The sequence below is a fragment of the Branchiostoma belcheri genome, unplaced genomic scaffold, assembly GCF_001625305.1.
Source record: "Branchiostoma belcheri isolate BF01 breed outbred unplaced genomic scaffold, Haploidv18h27 scaffold143, whole genome shotgun sequence".
Lineage (NCBI taxonomy): Eukaryota > Metazoa > Chordata > Leptocardii > Amphioxiformes > Branchiostomatidae > Branchiostoma > Branchiostoma belcheri.
The window spans coordinates 617,826-643,291 of record NW_017802858.1 but is presented as its reverse complement, the minus strand read 5'-3'; the positions used below and the strand labels follow the sequence as shown (position 1 = coordinate 643,291).

At 43.7% G+C, this 25,466-nt stretch overlaps 2 protein-coding genes across 3 annotated transcripts in view; one reads left to right on the top strand and one right to left on the bottom strand.

Moving 5' to 3' along the window:
* Positions 1-1,704: 1,704 nt before the first annotated feature.
* Positions 1,705-22,904, bottom strand: LOC109464912 (WW domain-containing adapter protein with coiled-coil-like). The gene is made up of 17 exons (XM_019762010.1): positions 22,679-22,904; positions 22,485-22,518; positions 21,201-21,478; positions 20,178-20,249; positions 18,828-18,964; positions 17,907-17,957; positions 17,049-17,167; positions 16,382-16,524; positions 15,479-15,577; positions 14,642-14,767; positions 14,068-14,205; positions 13,404-13,517; positions 5,811-5,893; positions 4,538-4,617; positions 3,793-3,970; positions 3,018-3,145; positions 1,705-2,647 (listed from the first exon to the last, which is right to left on the bottom strand). The coding sequence occupies exons 1-17, from the start codon at positions 22,707-22,709 to the stop codon at positions 2,578-2,580; spliced, it is 1,881 nt and encodes a 626-aa protein (XP_019617569.1). The 5' UTR covers positions 22,710-22,904; the 3' UTR covers positions 1,705-2,577.
* A 238-nt stretch (positions 22,905-23,142) lies between these two features.
* LOC109464913 (MAGUK p55 subfamily member 7-like) overlaps positions 23,143-25,466 on the top strand; it is a 28,974-nt gene continuing 26,650 nt past the window's right edge. Inside the window, exons 1-2 of one of the 2 annotated variants that reach the window (XM_019762013.1) lie at positions 23,143-23,302; positions 25,269-25,400. The gene's annotated coding sequence lies outside the window, so the exon portion shown is untranslated. The remainder of the gene's footprint in view (positions 23,303-25,268; positions 25,401-25,466) is intronic. The other variant, XM_019762011.1, reaches the window with a different exon arrangement.

The following is a 25,466-nucleotide window of genomic DNA, read 5'->3' as shown; positions in this document are numbered from 1 at the left end:
GTTTCCACACACTGCCTCAGAATCCTGAGAGAAGGGACTTGTCTCGCAATGTCCACGTTTTTATGAATAAAACACCATTCGATTTGATTTGATTTGATTGATTGATTGACAAGTCTGTTGAAACAGTAAGTAAGGCCACACCAATTTAAATTTGTTGGTTCTCGGATTCGCCTCTACGTTTTTTACTTGATTTAGCAAAAAAAAAAAAAATTGATTCTGGTCCTGAATCAACTGAAAAATGCTCATGTTTTGCCCCCAACAGTTGAGGAAAGTCCTTTTCTTCCTTACGCTAGTTGTTACAGTTTTCCCATCTATCATTGCAGTGGTTTGATTAAAAGTTCAAAATTCAATGTTTAAATTTTAACCCAGCCTTTTGTGTTGACTTCATTGGGCTCATTCCGTAGCATTTAAGCCTAAAATGGGATGCCCAGACTTGTTTTTTTTTTTCGCCCTGTCGCTTCATATTTTTTTCTGAAAAAATCCGAGAACCAACAAATTAAATTGGTGTGGCCTAAGGTCAGAAACTGGCAAAGAAAGCTGAAACCTCTCGCGTTACCAATAGAATAATTACATTTTATTCCAGTAGTCGAGGACGTTACAACTTGTATGCACAAAGTGAGGCTCCCAAGCACTAACGTTACACCTTTAACCCCGAAATCGGAAGGCAAAACTTCAACAAACCCATCCAAAAACGGACACTTCTACGTTTCCATGGCGATAGTTTGGAACACCAGGTGATGGTTACTATGGCTACAAACACGATTCTTTTGGCAAATATAAATTAATACACTCTTGGAAAATGACGGTACTTTTGCAGTATTGGTACAATAATGAATACAAAGTGTTTTTGATAGGGAAATACACAATATGATGGTAGGAACTATGTTCACATAAATGTGCGGTAACAGTATGTGCACAAAAATGTAGGACAATGTTTGATACAAGTACATGTACACGGTTGGGTGAGGAAAACAGTACAGTAATAGTATGATGATAAACAAGATAAGAAAATTATAATGGAAACAATTCAGTGGTCTTGATACACTCTACAGCAATATTCACAAACTATTCTGACTCCCCACCACAGAATGGTATCTTCTACAGGTCAGCAATATCATCATGTACATGATACAAAGCTGGACAAGTCTACTTCAGAATGGGGGGGAAGGCTATATATTTTTACAGCAGCGTTAAGAATTACAAAAAAAACCTTTTAACAAAAAATAAATGCCCTAAGACAATCATACATTATACAATCAGCAGATGCATTTTTATAACACCACGATTATCTAATATAGAGGAAAATGATTCAAATCATTTGGGGTGTTCCAAAATATCTTGGCCTTCCGATTTCTTAAATGTTTGAGACGACTTTGGGCGGAGGTGGTTTGACAAGAAAATGCTGACAGGAGCTCTTGCACTGATACATACACAAGATCTGAGCTACGGTACTTACAATAATTAAGGAACCTCACCCCCCCCCCCCAAGGCGTCTTGATCCTCGACTCCACGTCTTAACACTATTCCTTGGTGCTTCTTGCCTCCGAAACTCAAGATTATAATACATTAAGACGGCTAAGCACCTATCAATGCTACCCTAGGGGGTGGAGATATTGTAACAACAGTGCAGCCCCTATGGGGTGTAATGAATGTTGGAGGTGACAATCAAAAATGGCCCTTTAGTGAGTAAATCTGGGGTGGACATTGATAGGAGCCCTAGTCCTTGGCTACGCAACCCCCCCCTGTGCATCTATCAAGGTAAAGACACCACACAAAGATTGGTCCGGGGAAGGGGGATAGCATTTAGAGAAACTCAGAAGTGAGTGTCTTTCTAAGTCAAGTTTCTTGTGATTAAATCTTCAAATTCAAATCTTGAGACAATTTTTCAACTGGATTATGTAGTTCCGAAGCTAACAACCCTACGATATGGCTACTACAGTTGTACACAACATAAGTGGGGACAAAATTTTAATTCCCTTTCTTTCCAAATTGCCCTGAACTCTCAAGAGATGGTTGGATGTTTTGGACGTTTCTGTGGTGGTTTGTTCTGTCCTGATAGGTGCAGTAGGGTGGCCGTGCCAGGAATCATGTACAACAAAACTGACAAGCAAAAATAACTAGAAGCTCGTCCCAAAGTGAACTAACATTGCAGACAGTTCTTTCCTCTCTGTCTGTCTGTCTGCGTCCGGTTTGGAAATTCCTCCCTTACAAAGCGCCTGACATCCTGGCACGTGTCGGTACCAAAACTGCTACAGCTAATTATCGTTACAATTCTGCCTCAATTTTCTCTCTCTTCTTTTTTATAGTCCTAAAACGAGGGAACAAAACTAGTCGTACATACAAGCAACGAGAACCATGGTTACAGGGCGATTTCCATGGATACAGTTTCCATGGTTACAGGCGGTTTCTGGTGATCCTTGTACACATGACGATCTGGCTGGAGATGTAGCGAGTCGAGTGTAGCGGAGCCACGAAGGATACAACCGAGTCGGCAGTGTAGCGAAGGAACCGCAGGTATCAGTAATGCACACAGTCGGCGGGATGTACCAAGTACATCCCTACAGAGGGGGAGGGCAGCTACGAGGGAAACATGTTCTGATTCTTCATCTTCTCCAAATGTTGTATCTGTTGCCGTAGAAACAGTATCCTGGAGATAACAAGCAAACAAACAACATTCAATCAAAATTGAGACAAAACATCTTGCCACATGTATTATAATGCAGATAAAATTGGACAATCGGTATTTCTGATGTCTATTTCTGATGTACTTAAACTGCACTGGGCCATGTACTGGGTAAATGCACAGATATAAGTGTATGTACGGGTTTTTTATTTGCTGCATTGACTGTCACCACCTTTGAGGTATAAGAAAAGTTAACAGCAATGGTTCTTACGTCTAACCCTCGGAACACGGGAACAACAGACATTAAATTTGTCTGGTGCAGATAATTTTCAGTGCAGCTATACAAAGGTAAGTATTTCTAGCTGAGATCTGAGTGACAGATAAAATATCCCACCTTTGTTCCTGTAACGTGGCCTGGATTTCTGAGACTCTGACCAGCGACCGGGCAAACTTCAGGTCCACAGACACCTGGGAACTGTGCAGACTGCCCATTGCATGGCCTTCCTCATCTAACCTCTGCGCCTGGGAAACAACAACAATAAACAACAACAATAAACAACAACAATAAACAACAACAATAAACAACAACACACCTGTAGTATGAGGCTTTTCAATGTAATTTGTAATGTATCATTGTGTGCTCCTTTAAAATACTCAAAGATCAGCCACATAAGACTAGTTTGTATGATAACTAATGGAGTATCAAAATACCTGTCTCTCTGAGTTGACAACTTTGATTTTAATGTCCTGTCCTTATCATATGTAGCTTGCTATCCTTGTCCCCAGGGTTAGCTGTTGAAAATAGTCTTGTAACTAGCTGGGCAACCCTGGCTGTTTGTACAGCTCAACCAATGAAATAAAATACTAGAGAAGTAACATTTGCAAAGCAAATGCATAATGTTTACCTTTGGACATGGTCTGCTCTGTTAATTCTTACCAAAACACATTCACATACATGACTGTACTACTAGTATATGGTGACAGGAGCAGAGAAGACCATGAAATTGTAACATTATGTAACTCAACACCAGTCACCATGGTGACAGATGTCAACAAATCATGTCATTGGCCAGGTCAGAGGTTAGTGTTTGGAACAGAAGAGGAGGAGGAGGAAGTCCCTTAGCAAAAACAGTATGTTTTCCTTCGGTAAACATGAAAAACTACAATACCTGTCTCTCGGCGTGCTCTGCCTGCCAGCCTTGCGTGTGTCTGATGAGTGTCTCCTTGTAGTACTTGACTAGCGCCGGCGTGAGTTCGATGGAGGGGGGGAGGACGGTGTGCGCCGCGGTGGGAGTGGAACTGTGCACCACGGCGTAACTACTGCTCACTGCCCCGTCCGCATGGCTCCTGAGAATTGCAATTATCAAAGTTAGTACTGTTGATCATACACCAGTTATTACTGTGCTGTGGGAACCCACACATGGAAAAAGTAGTCGAGGTCGTCCAGCAAGAAACTATCTTAACCAATTAATGGACGACACCCAACTTGACAGGAAAAACCCTGATGGTAGAAATGAAGGATAGGAAGAGATGGACAGCAGTCATTGGTACCGAGGGAAGCTCGACCCAGTGAGTGAGTGAATACTGTTGATACTATATCAGACTTTATTGGAAATTCTTGACTGTTTCAAGGGAATATACAGTAACAATACAGTAACTTAAAACTGAATCTGAAACTGGTCTACAAAGACCTGAACTTCTGTCTGCAATGACTGACAAACAGTGCTGGAAACAGAACTTCTCCTGTCACACCTTGTGACGAGGAGGACCAAAGAAGAAGAGGAAGAACTTGGAGAGACTGTGTACTGTGACTAGCATACTGTATTTCACTGCATTCATTTTGAACTCACATTTTGAACAGAAGCGTAAAACAGTAAAAAAAAAGAGAGTAAACAAACAAACAAACAAACGTACCCTACAGATTTCTGGCTATGTACACTGTGAGCAGGAGAGGCTGAACTGGTCACGACTTCCCCCTGCTGACTGGAGCTCGGCTGGAAAACAGGACAGGAAAATGGTCACAAACTCTGTCAGACTTTTCCCACCACACACATTTGAATCTCAGTAAATGTTGTTGGTCTGATATTACTCTCCAAGCAGAGGTTTGGGTTTTGGGGGTATTTTTAGCGTGTTTTTAGGCTTTTTTTATCTGGGTTTCTCTTTTGCACTGAATTTTTTTTCCCACCAAACCCAAAAAGAGAAACCCCGATAAAAAAAGCCTAAAAACACGCTAAAAATACCCCCAAAAGCCAAACCTCTGCTTGGAGAGTAGTCTGATATGTGTATGTGATTACCATCTTACTTGTTCTACCATGTGTGTTGTGGTCTGTCTGTGAATTTGTGTTTCTGCAGGTTGTAATGGATATAATTGGGCAAATGATTATTATCGTATCTGCGGTATAATAACACGCTTTACAGACAAGCAGTGCTGTGGCAGCTGGTTATAGTATACCCAAAGACCTGCTACACTCAACCTTAGCACATGTAACTTACTGTGTTGTTTAATTTTAAAGCTATCTGTACTCTTGTACTTGGTGGCAGGAAGTCCTTGAACACACCAATTCCTCACTGATAAGGCATGATCATTTCTTATTCTTTTCTGAGCCAGTGCATATATGGAAAAATACCTATACCACAATGAATTTGATGAGTGAGCTGCCATGTGTAAGATTAGAATAAGTGCGCATCCACTAGAGATAGAAAAAGGCCGCTATAGAAAACTACCTGTGCACGAGAGATTATGTAAATATTGTACAATGAATTCAGTGGAAAATGAAATACATTTTGTTAGCCAGTGTCCTCACTATGAGACCGAAAGAAACAGATTATTTCAGACAGTTACAACAATTTCTCCATCCTTTCGTCTTTTAGAAGATCACCAAAAAAACTGCATTTCTACTAAGATCACAAAACCCACTAATTATGCAGAATGTGGGACTATTCATTATCCACTGCCTTCAAAGAAGAAGTCGAACCCCATAATAGCTAGCGTAGTAGTAGAAATAGAAGTTTTTTCCATACAGTTGTTACCTGTCTCCAGTTACTGTATTGCAACGTGTTTTATTCTTGATTGTAAAAGCAATTAGCCTTCGGGCATGATTTTGCGAATAAAGTTTCAATTTATATGATATCAGGTGATAATTATACCTGTGTTATTGTGTGTGTTATCAGGTGATAATTATGGTACCTGCGGTGAGAGCTGAGACTGGTAAGGAGAGGACATGTCTGATATCGACGTCCGCATAGAAACAGGAGACGAGTCAGAAACATCTGTAAAAAAGAAAAACATTCATGAACAAATGCACATGGTTTATATCTATCATTTACAAAATAAAGCTATGCTACCACAAATGTTGGATTTTCAAGCTTTTACAAAGAGAATATCCCACATATTCAGAGGACCTGAACCTAAACCTCTGGACTTGAATTGGTACCTGAACCTGAATGTGGGTTTAGGTGTAGGGAATGACATAAGGTGTTTAGATGTTGCATTAGGTAAGCCGTTTCGGACGTTCGAACGGCGACGTTAGCGTCCGTTCGACGTCCGAACGGCTACGTTAGGATCCGTACGTATACGTTAAGATCGACGACGTTCGATCACGTTCTTAGAATAAACGAGAGGTTTTTGAGTTGAAGTCTTTGTGTACGGACGTTTTTTTTGTGTGCTCTGTGTCCTCTTCTTTTCTTGTCTTGCTCTTACTTTACGCCGTGTACTCGGAGGCGGAAATCCCACAACGATCAACAACGAACCCCTTACATTTGGCGACGAGGATGGGATGTGGGATTTATCGCCGAGAACCTGAGAACACCAAACATCGTGAGGACAGCAGAGGACCGAAGGTTAGAGAAACACACTCATACATTGCCTGCCTGACCGCTTAGTGAAATTTGCTTTAGAATTTTAGTGGGAATTGAAGTGAGTCCGTGTAGAGCCAGGGTCGAAGTTAGTGAATAGAAGTTGTTAGGTTTTATCTTTAACAATGGCAGAAGGACAGGAGGGGGCACACGCCACCACGGTTATGTACGTACCATTCGAAAGAAAGTGGACAAAGTTTTCTGGGTCTCCTACGGGCCCCGTCGTAGAGGAATGGCTGGACGAAATGGAAAGGTGCTTTCTTGCTATATAACACACCAGAGGCGCAGCAAGCAGGGTTACTGTATAGGAATCTTGAGGGGCAGGCCAAGCGCCAGATAGCTGTGTTGTCGACTGACGACCAAAAAGATAAGACGAAAGTGAGCGATGTTCTGAAAGCAACATTTGGGGACACTGCCCCGGTGTCAGCAATCATGGGTATGTTCTATGCTAGGGAACAAGAGAGAGGAGAATCCATAACTGTATACGCGCTAAGCTTACAGGAACTCCTAAAAAGAGCAGCCAGGAGGCGGGGAAATTCGTTAGCGGAAGAAGATACCATGCTAAGGGATAGATTCTTAGATGGTCTGAGGGATAAGGACCTGGAGAGGCAGTTACGCCAATACATTAGATCAGCTAGCGCGGCAAACCCCAGGAAGTTCCCAGATGTCAGACTTGAAGCCCTTCACCTGAGTGGGGAATGGGGCCGGGAAAAGGGTGAAGCCCGACAAAATGCGACAATGGTAGAGTCGGCTTTGCTTGCTGAGATGGCTAGGTTGAGGGAGGAAACGGGTAAGACGATGGAGTCCCTACGTAAGGAGCTTCACAGCCTAAAGTTTGAAAATCAAAACAGCCGTAGACAGGGTTCACCCAGGGTCCAACCTAACGGTGTCCGACAAGGACAGGCTGGATGGGACAATCAGGGACGCCCGATCTGCTATTCGTGTCAGGAACCAGGACACATCCAGCGAGAGTGCCCCAATGTAAGGAGGTGCTACGTTTGCGGGGACCCGGGGCATATCCAGAGGGACTGCCCTTGGGGCAGCCAGGGGTCTAGATACAACAACGCCCGTACTAAGCCTCAGAACAACACCCGCAGGCCCCAGAATCAGACTAACACTCATTCCCCAAACTAGTTAGGCCCGCGGCCGAGGGACCAGGTGCGCGGGTGAAGTCAGTAGCTAGTTGTGCGTCCCAAGGTATGAGTGTAAATAGTGATACATGTATTAGTGATGACTTAAAGTCCGTTCTGTCTCGGACGATCGGGAAATGTAATGTAGTAGACGTGGATTTTGAAGGAGTAAACGTCCCGTGCCTGATTGATACGGGATCGCAGGTTACTACCATGACATTTAGTTTTTTCAAATCACATTTCGGGGAAAGAGGGGAGAGACTTAAGGACGTTTCAAGTTGGTTGAAGTTAACAGGGGCCAACGGACTACCCATTAAGTTTGTCGGGTATTGCGAGCTTGATGTGACGTTTAGGGGTCGCACGCTTCCAAAGCGTGGGGTAATTATTGTTGAAGATGGATGTGGGTCTGCGCCGGGGATTCTGGGTATGAATGTGATTGGGGAATACCAAGGTGACAACGTTAATCAGTCAGCTCAGAGTAGTGACACAGTCTGGCAGAAAGCCGTCAAAGCTGCGCGGCAACAGTCAAACTTTGCTAGGGACGACGGGCGTGTAGGGTATGCCAGAGCGTCGGGTCGCCGACAGATCATTGTTCCGGCAGGCCACGAGATGATTGTGTATGGAAGAGCCCGGCCAGGCCCAGGTCATAAACCTTACCAGGTATTAGTAGAACCGCCAGAAGCGGGTTGTCTGCCGGCCCCGATTATTGTGGCTAGGTGTTACGCTGAGGTACGGAGAGGGCGAGTCCCTATACGCATGGCTAACGTTAGCAAACAGGACATAAAGATCAGTCAGAAGGCTCGCTTAGGCATTCTGTATTTGGCAGACTTGCAGCCAGAGGGTACGGTAGAGATAGAGTCTGTAGGGGAACAGGAGGTACAGATTAACTTTGTACAGTGTAGTATGAACACGGAAGACGAGACCCTAGTATCAACCCCTACCGCTGAGACCAAATCGGAGAGCGGGCCTGATGTATATTCCAAGGTTGATTTAGATGGTGCTGACCTTACCCCAGAACAAGAAGCCAAGCTTGAAGCTCTGTTACAAAAACACGCTAGCGTCTTTTCCACACACAAACGTGATTTTGGTTATACAGAGACAATCAAACACAAGATACCAACAGGTGACACCCCGCCAATTCGGCAGCCCTATCGCAGTATCCCCCCAAGTTTGTACAAAGAGGTAAAACAACACGTTCAGGACATGCTAGATCAGGACGTTATACGGGAGAGTTGTAGTCCCTGGGCTTCTCCAGTTGTCCTAGTTCGCAAGAAAGACGGTGATCTTAGGTTCTGCATAGACTACAGACGTCTGAATGCTAAGACACATCACGACGCCTTCCCCTTGCCCAGAATAGAAGAGTCGTTAGCGGCTTTACAGGGGGCAGCCATATTCTCTACTTTGGATCTCGCTAGCGGATATTGGCAAGTCGCGGTAGACGAGGCTGACAAAGAGAAAACAGCGTTCTCCACGCAATTTGGCTTGTTTGAGTTCAATAGATTACCGTTTGGTTTGTCCGGGGCACCTGCATCTTTCCAGCGTCTGATGCAACACTGCCTTGGAGATCAGAACTTAGAGACATTGTTAATCTACCTAGATGATATTATCGTATTCTCTTCGAACTTTGATGATCATCTGGCTAGGTTAGATCTGGTGTTCACCAGGTTACGGGCCCATGGTCTAAAGCTGAGACCTAACAAGTGCCATTTGTTCAAGCGACGTGTGAAGTACTTAGGACACATTGTGTCGGAGAGGGGGGTAGCGACAGACCCAGAGAAGTGCGCAGTGCTGAGGGATTGGCCAATGCCTAAAACCTCTAAGCAAGTCAAGTCATTCCTAGGATTCTGTTCATACTATAGAAGGTTTGTGAAGGATTTCTCTAAAATCGCACAGCCTCTGCATAAGTTGACCATAGGACAGAATAAGAAAGGCCGTAAACAGTCCACAGCTAAGTTTGAATGGTCGACAGAGTGCCAACAGGCGTTTGACACCCTTCGTAGTCGGTTGATGGGTGCCGACATATTAGCATACCCCGACTTCGAGTTGCCGTTCATCTTGTACATAGATGCAAGTCATGACGGGTTAGGGGCTGTTCTGTCACAGGAGCAGAAAGGCATCGAACGGGTGATTGCATATGCAAGTAGAGGGCTGAAGCCAACAGAGCGTAACATGGATAACTACAGTTCCTTCAAGCTAGAACTCTTAGGGCTGAAGTGGGCGGTGACTGAGAAGTTCAAGGATTATCTGTACGGTGCTAAGTGTACGGTTTATACCGATAACAATCCTCTCGCACACCTTAGCACAGCCCAGCTAGGTGCCGTCGAGCAAAGATGGGCAGCCAGATTGGCGAACTTTGATTTCGAAATCAAATATAGACCTGGCAAATCTAACGTAAATGCGGACGTACTGTCTCGCATCCCTGCTTACTCCAGTGACAAAACAGAGGGAGAAGTAGAAGTTGTGTCCGCACAGGTGTCTAGAATATGCTGTGAGAACTATGTATCCCCTCCCCCTAAGCCGTTGTCCGTCACCCTCTCAGAGATTGTAGGTACTGGTGCATTTGAGCCTATGTCAACTCTCCCAGAGCACGCGCAAGGCGACTTGTCGCGACAGCAGCGGGACGATCCCGTTCTGGATAGGGTAATACACTTCGTTAGCAGAGGTAGAAAGCCCGACAGTAGAGAGCGTGAGGGAGAAGAGAGGGATGTAATTAGGATACTCGCTCAGTGGGAAAAGTTGCAGTTAAGAGAAGGTGTCCTGTACAGGAATTCAGGATCTAGCAAAAGGGACCAGGTAATTAGACAATTGGTTCTCCCTACTGCCCTTAGAAGAGAGGTCTTTACTCAGGTTCACAGTCGTGCAGGCCATTTAGGTGTCCCTCGTATGTTAGATCTCCTACGGCAACGGGTATATTGGGTAGATATGGAGGGTGATATCAGGATGTGGGTACAGTCCTGTGAACGGTGTTGTCTACGTAAAACAACACCACCCAACAATAGAAGCCCGCTAGTTAGTATAACTACGAAGTCACCCTTGGAGCTGGTAGCTATGGACTACCTGAAAGTAGAGAAAGCAACCAGTGGACACCAATATATCCTGGTCATAACAGACCACTTCACAAAGTTCACGGTAGCAGTTCCGACTAGAGATCAAACGGCGGAAACAACAGCTAGAACTCTGTGGTCTAAGTTTATAATGCCATATGGCTTCCCCAGGAGACTACACTCTGATCAAGGTGCTAACTTTCTCTCCGCTACGATCCAGAGTTTATGTAAACTGTATGGGGGGTTGAAGAGTCGTACGACACCCTACCACCCGGCCGGTAATGGCCAATGTGAACGTTTCAATAGGACACTTCTCAATATGCTGGGTACATTGACAAGGCAGCAGAAACGTCATTGGCCTGAATACCTACCTGAGTTGGTCCACTCGTATAATAATACACAGCACGCAACCACTGGGTACTCCCCGTACTTCCTACTGTTTGGTAGACAAGCGAGACTACCACTAGATTTAACTCTGGGCATAGACTCTGCAGAGGAAAACACGGGTGATACAGTAAGTCCGGATGAGTGGGTAGAGAAACATCACCAACGGTATAAGTACGCTTATGACTTAGTTACTAAGAACTCTGAATCTGCAAAGGCAGGTCAGAAGAAGTTACATGACCGGACAGCTCGCACAGCTCCTTTGCTACCTGGAGAAAGAGTTTTAGTTAGAAACAAGAGGACTCGGGGTCCTTCTAAACTTAAAGATCAGTGGGAACAGATCCCACACGTGGTAGATAGACAACCCAACGTGGATATCCCGGTTTATGTTGTCACTCCGGAGAGGGGAGGTGGTCCCAGTAGAACCCTACACAGGGATATGTTAACTCCCTGTATGTTCGCGCCTCGCCCCTGCAACACAAGACGGCCACGTGCCGAACAAAAGGACGGGCGCGCAGATAGGCGTGAGCCAGAAGACAGTGCCACAACTGATAGTGAAAGTGATAATGAGGGTCGTGAGGAGGATGGGGACCTGCCCATTGTTGTTGTACAAATGCCTGTAGCGCCTCCAGTGGGCGATGGCGGTCCGGAAGACCCTAGATATCCGGTTAGGGAGAACAGAGGAGTACCTCCTATCCGTTACCCAGAAGTTTTCAGACAATGAATAAGGTGTTTTCGGCTAATGAAATGTGCAGCCATCTTGGGGTTTGTAGTTAGTGGGGGGAATCAAGTGTTATGCTTTCCTTGGAAACCCAGACATCGGGGGTTGGGCCTCGGCCCTTCGGGAATTCATACCACTTTTAGCTAGATAAGGTGGTTGCACTTTCCCAAATTGATTCTGATCATCTATATATAATATCTAAGCTCTAGAGTAATTATTTACTAGTAACGGTGTTTTTGTGCTGAACGAGTCTACTTTGTTCTGGTTGTAGAGTTCGTGATTCCCAGGGTGGGTAGGATTTACTTCACTAGACACTACAATTAATATTAACTTGGGTTTTAGTCCGAGTGGGAGTATGTTCTCCCATACTTTGAGGTCAAAAATTATTTGTAGATTATGGCGGTCAGGCTTGGTGTGTGTGTGTTTGTGTGTTCTCTTCCCCATCCTGCACAGGTCCACGTGGGACATCGAAGCTTGGTGATGGAGAGGGCAATTCCCGCCGCGCCATCCGATCCCAGAAGAGCGACCCGTCCGAGTCATCACCCTAACGGGGACCCCTGAAGCGACGCCATCTTCGCCGGACGACCCTTCGACTAAGGACCGGTGAGGGCTACCGCAACTGAGGGGCGACTGCGGCCGGGCGTTCGTGCTCCTTGCAACACGGAGGAGGGGAGGAACACAGCGGGGAACCACTAACCAGTAAGCGGTCCTGACGCGTGCTGACACGAGTGCTGAGAAACGAGCGCCGAGAGACGAGTCTGAGAGACGACGAAAACTCCGACAGCTAACTGACGCCGAAGGACGTCGACGCGACGGGACGTTTTCACCAATCTGAACGTGAACACTGCAAACTCTACTTAAACTCTGAAATAGAAACCCGGTAGTAGTTCCCGATACCGTAAATGTATGGTTTCTACAGTTGCCTAGCAGTAAAGGCACATGTACATTTCTCTCGTTTTATAGTAGTTAGACAAGAAAACGTTTTTTTAAAACCTGATATTTTGTAGTGATCGTTCGCCGAGGACGGCGAAAAATTACTAGGGGGGAAAGTGTAGGGAATGACATAAGGTGTTTAGATGTTGCATTAGGTAAGCCGTTTCGGACGTTCGAACGGCGACGTTAGCGTCCGTTCGACGTCCGAACGGCTACGTTAGGATCCGTACGTATACGTTAAGATCGACGACGTTCGATCACGTTCTTAGAATAAACGAGAGGTTTTTGAGTTGAAGTCTTTGTGTACGGACGTTTTTTTTTGTGTGCTCTGTGTCCTCTTCTTTTCTTGTCTTGCTCTTACTTTACGCCGTGTACTCGGAGGCGGAAATCCCACAACGATCAACAACGAACCCCTTACATAGGTACACAGCACCAGCCACTACGTGACACAACAAAGTGTAAAAGAGAAGTTTGCTCACTAGAAGGGGGGGGGGGATTATGGAACTCATTCCCAAACACATGCTTTCCTTCCGAATACCATGCTCGAGCTTTCAACATAGAATTAGAAATTCAGCTCCATCTTTTGGCTTACTCATACATCTGTCGTGTCATCTAGCTCAAAGTGATCATTTGGCTTTGAATTGAGCAAAACATAAACAAATAATTGTACAGCATAACACTGTGACGTCAAACGAAAAGAGAAGTTTGCTTACTAGAAGGGGGGACAGTTGTTGTAGGCTGCTGCTGCTGAGCCTGCAGTGCCTGTTGCGTCAGCATGGTGGCGTGCTGCAACAGCTGTAAGGACTGCTCTACTCCTACATTGTGAACTGGGGAGGAAACAAATGTCAAAGTCAGGAAAGTAAAACAAAAATGTGCAAATGCATGATGTTTACCTTCACATGGTCTAGCCTAACAAACTACTGCTTTGATTGTTCTGACTCAAACCAAGCAGGTTAAAAATCTTGCTCAAACAAATTTGTATTTATTTTATTTATTTATTTATTTATTTATTGGTTCGGCTGACGCAAAACAGCCAGGGCAGCCCAACTAGCTTGAAGCTATTATTAAGGGCTTGCCCTGGGGAAAAAGTGTGGTTAAATACATACATGTGACATAAATTCTTAAAAACGTCTTAACATAGGGTCAACAAATTATGGTCATTAATATATACAGATTACATATAATACAATAAAATTATTACATACCGTAAGAGCATGTTTATCTTGACCAGCCCCCTCCAGCTTGTCCTGCCACTTGCTACATAATTTATTCTAATACCATATATGGTAAACAGCTCCTGCAGGTCTGTCCTGCCACTTTGCTACATTATACTCAACTGTGACTGAGGAAACTGATGAAGAGTTGAATTCTCCTTACCTTGGGATATACTACTTGCGCTGGAGGTGGGGGGGAAGAGCTGCTGCACCAGGGAGGGGGGGATGGAGTGCGGGGTGGTGTGGCTGCGCCCCAGGGAGGGGGTTCCTGGAGAGGGGGTGTTCTGCACCGCGGGAGACTCTGTGTGGGGGGGTAGAAACGTTGGTGTGAGATAATCTCCAAGCAGTGTGTCAAAAAGTTTTGATCGTTCATAAGTCTCTTGTCTGTGGAAATGTGGTCTAAACAAATGTCTTTGCAGAGGGGGCTAACAGATGCACAATCTTCAAGCAGACATGGGGAGGCTGCATCAGGCTTTGATCGTAACTTACATGGACGGGGGTCCAATCAGTGAGTGGTTTCATCATATGCAGCGATTAACAAACAAACAAACAAACAAACACACACACAGATGTTCAACACCTGTATGCAGATTTAAGGCTGTTGTGGTGATCATGAAGCTCTGTTATCTATTTCTTGCGATTTACAATGTTCTTATTTGTTCCATTCCCGTTGCCATGCAACAGATGTACTGTACTGTTCTGTTCCTGTTGCCAAGCAACAGCAGTTCTGTGCTGACCTGTTCTACTCCTGGTGTAGATGGTCTGCAGGTGTTCAGGAGTTGTGGAGATGTCCATACGGTCGCTGCCCTGTCCGGGGGTCCCGCGGTGCGCGCTGGGGGTGCCCTGGGACGAGGAGGGGGTACCTGCGGAGGGAGGGGGGGTCATTGTTACAACTCACGCCAAAAACAGTTACTCAAGCAACTGGATATGATTTTGGAACGTCAGACGTTTCAGCTAGTATGCACTAGCTTTCGTCAGTGACTGAAGAAGACTGAAAAAAATGCAGGTTTATATGCACAAACTATTGATTGATATGTAAATAACATAAAGACAATTTTTTGGAAGTCGAAAAAGGAACTGTTCAACAAAAGTCAGACAAGTCAGGACAAGATAATGCAGATTAGGCACATCAAAGTAAACTTAGAAGTATCTGTATCTGTATAGCGAGTATAACCATCTTTCAGTGCAACACAACAGCTAACTCTAACAACTAACTTTAAACATTGGTTAAAGCCATCTAGTAAGTGATGCGCCCCTACATTACTTGGTGACACTGAGTTGCAATCTACAGTAGTTCTAGGAAGTTTTTGAATGCTTACTTGGTTGATAACTCTGGTATTTGAAGGCATGGCTGATTTTAGACAGTATTTGGTACATCTACCCCTATTAGCCATTTTGTATACTAGTGTCTTACCTGTTCTATTGTGAGACTTGGGGGTGTCCTTGTGTCTTACCTGTTCTATTTTGAGACTTGGGGGTGTCCTTGTGTCTTACCTGTTCTATTGTGAGACTTGGGGGTGTCCTTGTGTCTTACCTGTTCTATTGTGAGACTTGGGGGTGTCCTTGTGTCTTACCTGTTCTATTGTGAGACTTGGGGGTGTCCTTGTGTCTGTCGGAGGCTGGCTGGGTGGCAGGACGGGGGGAGGGGTCCGTGGAATGCTTGTGATTAGATGCTGCAAAAGAGTAAGAGGAAACTTTGCCTAAGTCTCTATGTTTCTTAGGTTTTCTTCTTGTGTTTGCTATAAATTCTACCTCTCATCTCTCTTCTCAGTCGCTTAGTCTAGTTAATCCAGGATTGGGACAAAAAAAGAACAAGACCTCAGACCTCCAATGAAATATCAAATCTTGTGTAAATACACATATTATTTTTGTAGATTTTTTTCCTCACTCACACTGGTATCTACAAGTCACCACATTTTACTTTTTTTTAGGAGGGGTTGAAAATCTCTCTTGAACAAAAGGCTCCATTTGCTATCTAATTGGCTGATGCAATGACTAATACCCGTGAAAGCAGCGAGAGTGCATGCTGACCATATGTAGAAATGATTAATAACTTTCTCACTGAGCCCAATCATATCCATCACAACCTGCAGAAACACATACACACAAACTCACAGACAGACCAAAAACAATACCTCCATTTTCCATGGAGATAGAATAAACTAGACAAGTAACATTTGCAAAGCAAATGCATAATGTTTACCTTCAGACATGGTCTGCTGTGTTAATTCTTACTCAAACACATTCACATACATGACTGTACTAGTAGTATATGGTGACAGGAGCAGAGCAGAGCATGAAATTGCAACATTATGTAACCAAATACAACACCAGTCACCATGGTGACAGACGTCAACAACTTATGTCATTGGCCAGGTCAGAGGTTAGTGTTTGGACCAGAAGAGGAAGAGGAGGAAGAAGCTAAGCAAAAACAATATGTTTTCTTTCGGTAAACATAAAAAAGTAAATGTGCTCACAGCTAGGAGTACCAGTTGCGCTGCTGCTGCCAGCTTCTCTGCTGTTGGTTCCATGGGATGCGGAGGAGGCAGCTGAAGAAGAGGAGGCGGTTTCCTTGGCAACAGGCTTGTCTTTGTGTTTCGACTCTCCGCTATCTTTTGGGCTGAGGGCAGGGAGAGGAAAGAAAAGACAAGTTACATTTTATGTTACCTGCTCTGGTATTGGATGATGCAACAGAAACACGGAAATATACTCACAGATTGACCAATCAATATGAGAGATACATATAACATGCTGGGGCTAGTGGATTTTTTCAGCTCGTGGATACTAGCTGAAACGTCTGACCGCTTCCAAAATCATATCCAGTTGCTTGAGTAACTGCTTTTTGGCGATACATAACATGTTGGTTTACAAACTCAATTATGCAAGCACTACAGCAGGGGGCTGGTCCGCTGGTAGAGCTGTGTGTTTGACCTTCCCATACTCTTTCTCATATGTGCTGAGTGCTCAACAGAGAAAGCAGCATGTACCATTTTTAAAGTCCTTGGTATGACCCTGGCCGGGGTTTGAACTCAAGACCTCCCGGTTACAAAGCAAGCACTCTTCTCCATTGAGCTATTGTAATGGTCAAATACATGGGTGTGGCCACAATAAATGTAACAAACAAACAAACAAAAACAAACCCACCTCTCCTGCCAGCCCGGTGGTTTCTCCCATTGTGACACCTCCGTTTTACAGTTGTAGTAATATTTCTTGCCCGAAGAACTGATGTGTTCCGACCAATCACCTTGGACCTTTCTGTAAGCCTGGAAAAAATAAAATACACGAATCCTCAACATTTTAGCTGCAAACATGTTGCCTAGTCTTCTTACCAATAGAATTGGTAGCCAAATGGCTACTTCAGTGTGCTAAGGGTTAAATATTAAGTCTTGTAGTTACTCACAAAGTTTTGTAAATGAGTTCACATTTATAAAGAGTCCTGTAGAGACGCAAGAAATATCTAGTTTTTTAAAGATTTTTAGGGGCATTTTGAGTGAAGAATGATGTTCTCTGCATAGTTTCACCTAGTGGTGCATACCTAAACCAACATTTAGGTTCAGGTCCGGATTCAAGTCCAGAGGTTTAGGTTCAGTTCCGGACTTGTAAGTCCGGACCTACATAAATCCATGGCATATACAAAATTGCATGTTGGCAACCTTGCAATGTTGTCTGGGTGAAACTTTGGCCACATAACATGGGGGCCGGTCCTTGACGATGCCCAATGGCAATGTTTTCTTCATTTTGCAGCAAAGATTTTGGAAGGTTTTAGGTGGTTTGGAAAGAAAAGGGGTATGTGAAATGGTCTTTTATGGTAATAAGTCCGGACTCGGTTCTTGACTTTTAGGTTTTTTTGGACTTGAACCTAAACATTTTTACAAGTCCGGATCCAAGTCCAGTGAACCGGTATGCAGCACTAGTTTCACCTTTCAGCTGTCCCAGAAACTAAGCACAATCCCCACATTCATTCCAAGAAAATGTCCAGCTGAAAACCTAGACCTGACGTACCTTTGTATTAGCTGCTGCAGTACTGGTACTAGCAGTGCTGGACTGGGTATGCTGAAACACAAACACAACAGTCAGGATGGAAACAAACACTAGAGAAGTAACATTTGCAAAGCAAATGCATAATGTTTACCTTCAGACATGGTCTGCTCTGTTAATTCTTACTCAAACACATTCACATACATGTACCACTAGTATATGGTGACAGGAGCAGAGCAGACCATGAAATTGCAACATTATGTAACCCAACACCAGTCACCATGGTGACAGACAGACGTCAACAAATCATGTCATTGGTCAGGTCATAGATCACTGTTTGGAGAAGAAGAGGAAGAATAAACTGGGTAAAAACAATGTTTTCCTTTGGTAAACATAATGATCTAAAATCAGTTATAGCTCACTGAAAAGCTACGTGTCCACTGGTCATGTCAGAGGAGACAGACGCTATGCACAGTACATGTATCAACAGGTTCATTGTGCCAAGGAAAGTCCACCAGCTTTTTCCAACAAGTACAAATGAACAGTGGACCACAGCTTAATGTCCCATCCAAAGGACTGTAGTGTGCATGTCGGGTGAGTGAAAACAACCAGGATTCCAACTCCCAAACTCATGGTCCGCTAACCACTGGACTATTTTAACATTTTTCCCTTCAAGTAACTGAGGGTTAGACGTGTTGCATCAAGTGCAAGTCTTTTTTGAAGCAAGATTTTATACGGCTTGATGCCCTTCCTGACACAGACCCAAACCCTAACTCCCTAACTGAGGGGGGAAATACGTGTTAAGTGCCTTTCCCAAGAGCACAACATCTGGGTGCAAGTCCGGACATGTATGGGTCCAGCCCTGGGGATTGAACCTGGGTCTTCTTGTTTGACAGTCGGATGCTCTATCCACTACATCACAACGAAGTTTGCCCGAGGTCTCACCTCAGCGTTTTTCTTCCCCGCGTCGTTATCATTTTTCCTGTCGGTCGTCTGGGGCTGCGTCTGTGAGTGGTTGGCGCTGCTGTTGCTCTGTCGGGGCTGGTGATTGGCTGCGTTCTGCGCCGGAGAATCGCTGGTCCCTGCAAGGGCAACATACATCTCAAACTGTCAATCAACTGTCAATCAAGGTTCTACCCAGCAGCATGTCGGCAGAACGTACTGCGCCTGCGCAGAACCCCATATTTTGGTGTTTTTCGTTGGGTTTTTGGTCAACGTTGCATCAGAATTTTGCCTGTTGCAGAGGATATTCTTTCCGACACAACATTTGGAAACTACTGTCGAAATGCTAACCTTATATGAGCAAATACAACCTTATATGAGACATTCTGCCGAAATGCTATGGACAATACATCACGGGTTTTGCGCAGGTGCAGTACGTTCTGCCGACGTGCTCTACCCAGCAACACTGCTCTACAACAAATCTCTGTAGTAAATGATTCAACCCGTACCTTTTAATTGTATGTACTAACAACTGTAAATGTAATTTGGTTTCAGTAATTTTTAGGGTTGCATATTGTAAATGCCAAAAAGCAGTTACTCAAGCAACTGGATATGATTTTGAACACGTTTTCAAAATCATATCCAGTTGCTTGATTAACTGCATTTTGGCGTATCATATGTGATTGAATGATTCTTTTAAAGTCTTTAATCCTCCGACAAATTTGACGTAAGTGACCTGGTATGACCCACGTTTTACCTTAGACATTCTTCACACCACAAGTCTCATACTAACCAATCCGCAGGGTTCTAACATTGACATGATCTTTGATGTAACCAATCAGGTGTTCAGGGATCTCCCCAGAAATTTAGGACAGAATGGAGGAGGGTGCGAAATATCGGTAAATTTGACCAAAGAACCCTGGAAAAGGGTGTAAAAACACTAGTTTTGAAAATTAACAGGGTGGAGCTGAGATAAGGACTGGGTGGAGGAGCTCCACTGCTCCATTGTTTAGGGAGGTCCCTGGGTGTTGGCAGTGGAGAGAAACTAACCAATAAGCAGTGTTGTAACATTACCTCTCCTTTTAGTTTAACCAATCAACTTTGGGCTGATAGTAGTTCAACCAATGATCTTTGTTCAGACATTTTCTCTACTTCCCACCAGCCAATCAGGTTTTGGCAGAGGGGAAAGCTGACCAATGAGCAGTGTTGTAACATTATTTTACTTTAACCCATCAATCTTTGGCAGTGGAGTTTGACCAATAAGCTGTGTTCATACATTATTTCTACTCCCCTCCAACCAATCAGGTTTTGGCAGAGAGGAAAGCTGACCAATGAGCAGTGTTGTGACATTACCTCTCCTGTCCTCTCTGTCTCTTCTGTGAGGTCTGTCCCAGTCCCCGGGACTGTACCTAGCCCTTTCTCTCTCTATAACACAAGAACCACACCGCAAGCTTTAACAAAACAACTCGGGGAGGGGGAAACAAGCTGGAAAACACACGTCATGTTAAAGGAACGAGTACAGAACAAAGCAAAAATGAAGCACACGAAATGCTGATGCAAAAAGAAACAACAGATGTGAAAATGTGTCACTCAAAAAGCAGGGATTCAGCATGGATGTCAGTGGAGAAAACAAGAATTTCTTGTGTGAGGTCCTTTTTGTCAATTCTTGCTAAAGTCTTGCAGATTCGGAAGCCAAAAGGAACTGGTATGAATTCAATCTCTTAATTTTCATTGGCAAAAAATGACTTATTGATGACTCCTAGGTAAAATTCTCTGCATTACAACCAAATTTTGTGCTGCCAATGTTTGTACATCAGGAAGTCACGAGCTCTGCTGCTCTTTACCACTCAATACTTGTCAAATTCATGTTGACTGGTGCAAAACTTTGGTTGTGTTAAAAACAATTTTACCTTCATATCCTGAAAAAATAATTAAAAGACTGAATTTTCCTTGGCAGCAGTATCTTCAGATTCAATGTGTGCTTGCAAACAAGATGTTTGCTTAACTGGTCATGTTAATAAAGAAGCCTCAGTTGTTTTCTTCATTTGTGTTCAGTTTCTCCTTAGCCATTTTCCTCAGCTAGAACAGACTCTGCTAGTACTACTTCTTAATGCAAAATTAATCTCTTCACACTATTTTCTCCCTCACATAAATTTTGAGAAACTACTTTTCAAATCATGTTTAGAAGATTTCTAAAATGTTGAAGTTCCTCCACATTTTGATAACTTGATTTTTGAGAGCTGGTTTCAATGGATGAAGATAAATTTGATTCCTTGAAAGAACTGTAACATTCTAACTAAACCTCACATGAAGAAAACTTGCTCCTCCCTGAAAAGTGAAAGTGTTACTGCAGACACACGGGGTTGCCATAGTTACCTCTTCTTTCCCTCTCCCTTTCCTTTTCCCTATATCGTTCTGAATAAGAAGATTTGTTCTTATATCTGTCTCTGTCCCTGTCTCTCTCCCTGTCTCTCTCTCGCTCCCTCTCTCTCTCCCTGTCGCGTGACTCCCAGGGACTGTTCCGTTGCCGGGACTGTCCTTCGTGCGGTGGAAACCTCGCCGGGCGAATCCCGCACTCTGTCAATCCGGTGGTCGTAGTCATTATAGGAGCCGCTGCCGTCACGCTTGGATGGGTACTTTCCCACACCAGCAGTCTGCAGCAACAAACATAAACAACAACATAAACAACCAACATCATGGAAACTACAACATAATAGTACATAATACAATCTACAACTACTGTTATACAAAATATTAATTAAGCCTAATTACATGAAATTAAAAACTACCCAATTTTCATCGGAGACCAAATTTGTCAGTCTGACCATATGTGAAACATTTAAGTAAATGTTTTTTTTACTTAATGAATTCTATATCCATTTATTATAATACTGAACCAGTTAATGTAATTCATCACAACACGGAGTTCTTTGTCTTTACAGGTTGAGGGCATATTTTTTTTGAAAGTTTTTTTGTTATGTAGCCAAATCATAAAACTCATACTTGTGGCCTTCCCAATAATCAATCAAATTAATTTTTGAGACACCATTAATAACTTTATGAAAAAATGCTGGCAACGTTTTCACATCAATTTTTGTTAGGATTTATTTAAAAAGGATCTCAAAGAGAATTTTCTTGCAGTGATATTTTCCAAAAGATGCCAAAATCGGTTTCTAAAGATGGATTTTTTGTTTGTTTTGATATTAGAGAGAGTATTTTATCTCCAATTTGTCCAGGGTGATACAAACTTCATTCTGTAATGATATGTCTCTTTTTTCTCAAGAAAACTTCTAAGACTCCTTGTTTTTAAGACTCTGCCAATGTCTTGAGTCCGGACAATGTTCAGGTGAGACACCTGTGTGTCTTTTGTTCTTTGATAAACCAGAAAGCCTCGGTCAAGGTTGATTGATTGAGTTGAACTTTCCACTTTCACGATTTTTCATAAAATTCGTCTTTCTCGACTGATCAGACGAAAATTTCTGAAATTTTTCTCAGCCAGATGGTGTGTTAGGATATCCAAAACGTTCCAGTCAGGTTTAGGATGGGCCAATTTTGGTCTGGATGCCGCGATATTTATGTTTACATCGGAAATCGTGACCACTTCTGTCAAAAATGAGGCTTGTCTGAAGTCCCGATCTCGGCCCCTCTCGGTGTACCAACCTGGTAGGGATGGGCCTGGCTTCTGTCGTGGTACCTGCAAAACAAAACACAGAACGTTAACATGACGGAAACGGGCTCTTACAGGGCGGGAAAATCGGCAAAACTCATGGAAACTGGGAGCAATTTTGTAGAATGTCTGGAAAAAACATGGCGGACTTCTGTCAATGGAGGTATGGGGAAACAAGGTGCTTTACCCATCGTTAAGCCGCGGATATTTCCGTGCATGCATTACCATCAATACCATAGAGGCTTAAGGGTGGGTTTTGGTGCAACTCTGGTGAATTTTCGGCACCGCAAAGGGTCTAAACGCCTGCTTATTTTACACCATCATACACCACCAGCCTCTCTGGAGGGGAGGACGCCATGACACATCCGGGACCTTCGGATTCCAGCCTGATCGATTGACGTTCGTGTCACGGAAATAATGGGGCTCACAAAGAGTTTTGTGAGATAACGGAGATGCTTTATTTGTCAATTTATAGACCTTATTGTGGACATATTTTCATCTATCTGCATGATAAAATATTTTAACTTATAAAGCAGTGTTATTATGAATAAAATCTTCTTTCTCTAATAGCTTTGTATCATTTATATATTTTAACGCTAAATACTCCTTACAGACCCTCACTGTTGACGGAAATTACCGACGCTGCCCGACTGTTCCCGAAGAGGCGCGATCGTCCATCTTCGGCTTCGCCATATGAAACTCATTGTGAGAGGCACAAGCTGTGTGGCCGGCGGGGTGCAAGACGTTTTGGCACCGTTACATCTTACTTCTTACCTCCAACGTCTTGTGTTCCGATCAAGGATCCTTCCAGGTGAGATCAGAAGATCCAAGGCTCGGCTGTGTGATGTTTAGGCGTAGCAAACCGCGCGAGGAACTTGGATGTTGTGTGTGTTTATTTTATGTCTGGTGTTCGAACGTGGATGTTGGTGAAATCTACACGCTTGTCTGTAGTTTGTTGTTCCTCTTGGGTTTTTACTGTGTTGGAGATCTGGGAACTTTTGTTGTACAAGACTAAAGAAAATATAGTGTATTTGATGATATGTGACTGTGGGAGCAAGTGTGTGTGTGTGTGTGCGTGTGTGTGTGTGTGTGTGTGTGTGTGTGTGTGTATGTACAGTATGTGTGTGTGTGTGTGTGTCTGTGCGTGTGTGTATGTGTCTGTGCGTGTGTGTGTGTCAGTGTGTGTGTGTGTGCGCGCATGTTTTTGTGTGTGGGCATGTGTGTGTGTGTGTGTAGGTGTGTTTGTGTGTGTGTGTCTGTGTGTGTGTGTGTGTGTGTGTGCGTGCATGTTTGTGTGTGTGTGTCAGTGTGTGTTAGTGTGTATGCGTATATGTGTGTCTGTGTGCAAGTATTTGTGTGTGTGCGTGACTGTGTTAGTGTGTCAATACACATGCATTTGTGCATCATCATACAGTTACATATGTGTTATCCATGCATTTTGGCTGGCAGAGGCTCTAACGATTGTAAGATTACCTAAGACACATTTACAATCTTCCCCTTATTTCCACAACAATAGGAGCAAACAGAACCAGACACTTTACATGTCAGCCAATATTTACCCAGGAGTCCGTGCCAGACAGGTGTCTATAACTCAGGCCGTACCATTTTAGTTTAGTGGTTCTAAAAAGGGCCCCTTTTCATAATCTTTTTAGTAGTTTTACTTCTTTGTATTTTATAGGTAGCCACCCCAAATCAACATACATGTAATTCAAGCCTCAAGAATTCTGTTTACTGGATGTCTAACCATTATCAAGATATGCTACACATTTACATTATTTTACATTCTCAACCCCTTTAAGGCGTCAACTAACAATGGACTGTCCCTTAATAATCACATTGCACTTCCTGTACAGGTCCCACCCTTGAGGTAAGCAATGTACCTTCCCCTAACCATAACAGTTATTTCCTGTAAAGGTAACAGCCGAAAACCCTTAAGACCAACAATGTACCGTCCCCTACCCCTTCCTGTACAGCTGTGTTCCTTCAAACCTGATCTTGGCAGCTGCTCAGGGGAGGTCCAGTAGATTCTATAGGGGATGAAGAGATCATATACCCACAGTCCCACACTGATCCACATATTTTGCCAACTAGTGTTAGCACAGATATAACGACAACATATAGTCATGTTAACATATCACTCTAGTTGCAAACCAGAAGGGGCTCACTCCACCACCTCCCCCCAGAGTGAAGTGAATCTCCCCCGTACATCTGATTCACCATGAGGCCTTGCACAGTTGTAGTAGAGACCTCAGGATTTTGTGTTGTGTCTCTGTGTGTGGTTTGGTCAGTGGCAAGTGAAGACTTCATCAAAGGTGCAGAAGGACAGCCTAGGTGCTCTTCTACATGTAGTTAGTTTTTTCCTGTGATTCCCTCTCGTACAACTGACCTACAGTATTTAAAAGAGCAAGAGTACAGGCAGAGTGCACAGAAAACTAACTACAGGCCTGACTAACTATATGTAGGATGCTACCCAGGGCAAAAGTGTTATCTGCGTAGTATCTGTGGTATTCCATTCCGTTTACAATGAATGGGAGTGAATGGGAAATGGTTTCTGTGTTCAGGATTCTATGCAGATCCCCTGAGTTATAAGATTTGCTATGATAGTATGAATGATCCAAGAACATGTGCAGTAATTGGTGTCCACTGTATGTTGTAGACAAGGAGAGATGCTATTTGGATATGATATCCCTGATAGCATCTAACAGATATCTGTACTGCTCTGTTGCTATCATATTTTCCAAGCCCATGTATATACTACTTCCCCCCCTTTGTTTCAGGATGTCTTACTGAGAAGACTGACTGACAAGCTGTCACTTGAGAAGTTCTCCAGCAAACCTCAAGACGTCGTGTCTACTGCCTGATGCAGCTGGGAACATCTTAAGACAACTTGAAGGTCATTATTTTACAAGGTCAGTCAGTTTTCTAACACACTTGTTAATATATTATAGTGATGTACACAGTATGTGTATGTGTGT

Bases quoted from the DNA above. Each gene is read 5' to 3' on its own strand.
- LOC109464912 (XM_019762010.1), bottom strand. From the start codon at position 22,709: ATGCACGGAAATATCCGCGGCTTAACGATGG. The intron at 16,525-17,048 runs GTGGGTTTGTTT...CCCTGCCCTCAG, and splicing joins CCACCGGGCTGGCAGGAGAG to CCCAAAAGATAGCGGAGAGT. The intron at 2,648-3,017 runs GTGGGATATTTT...TGTTATCTCCAG, and splicing joins GCCACGTTACAGGAACAAAG to GATACTGTTTCTACGGCAAC.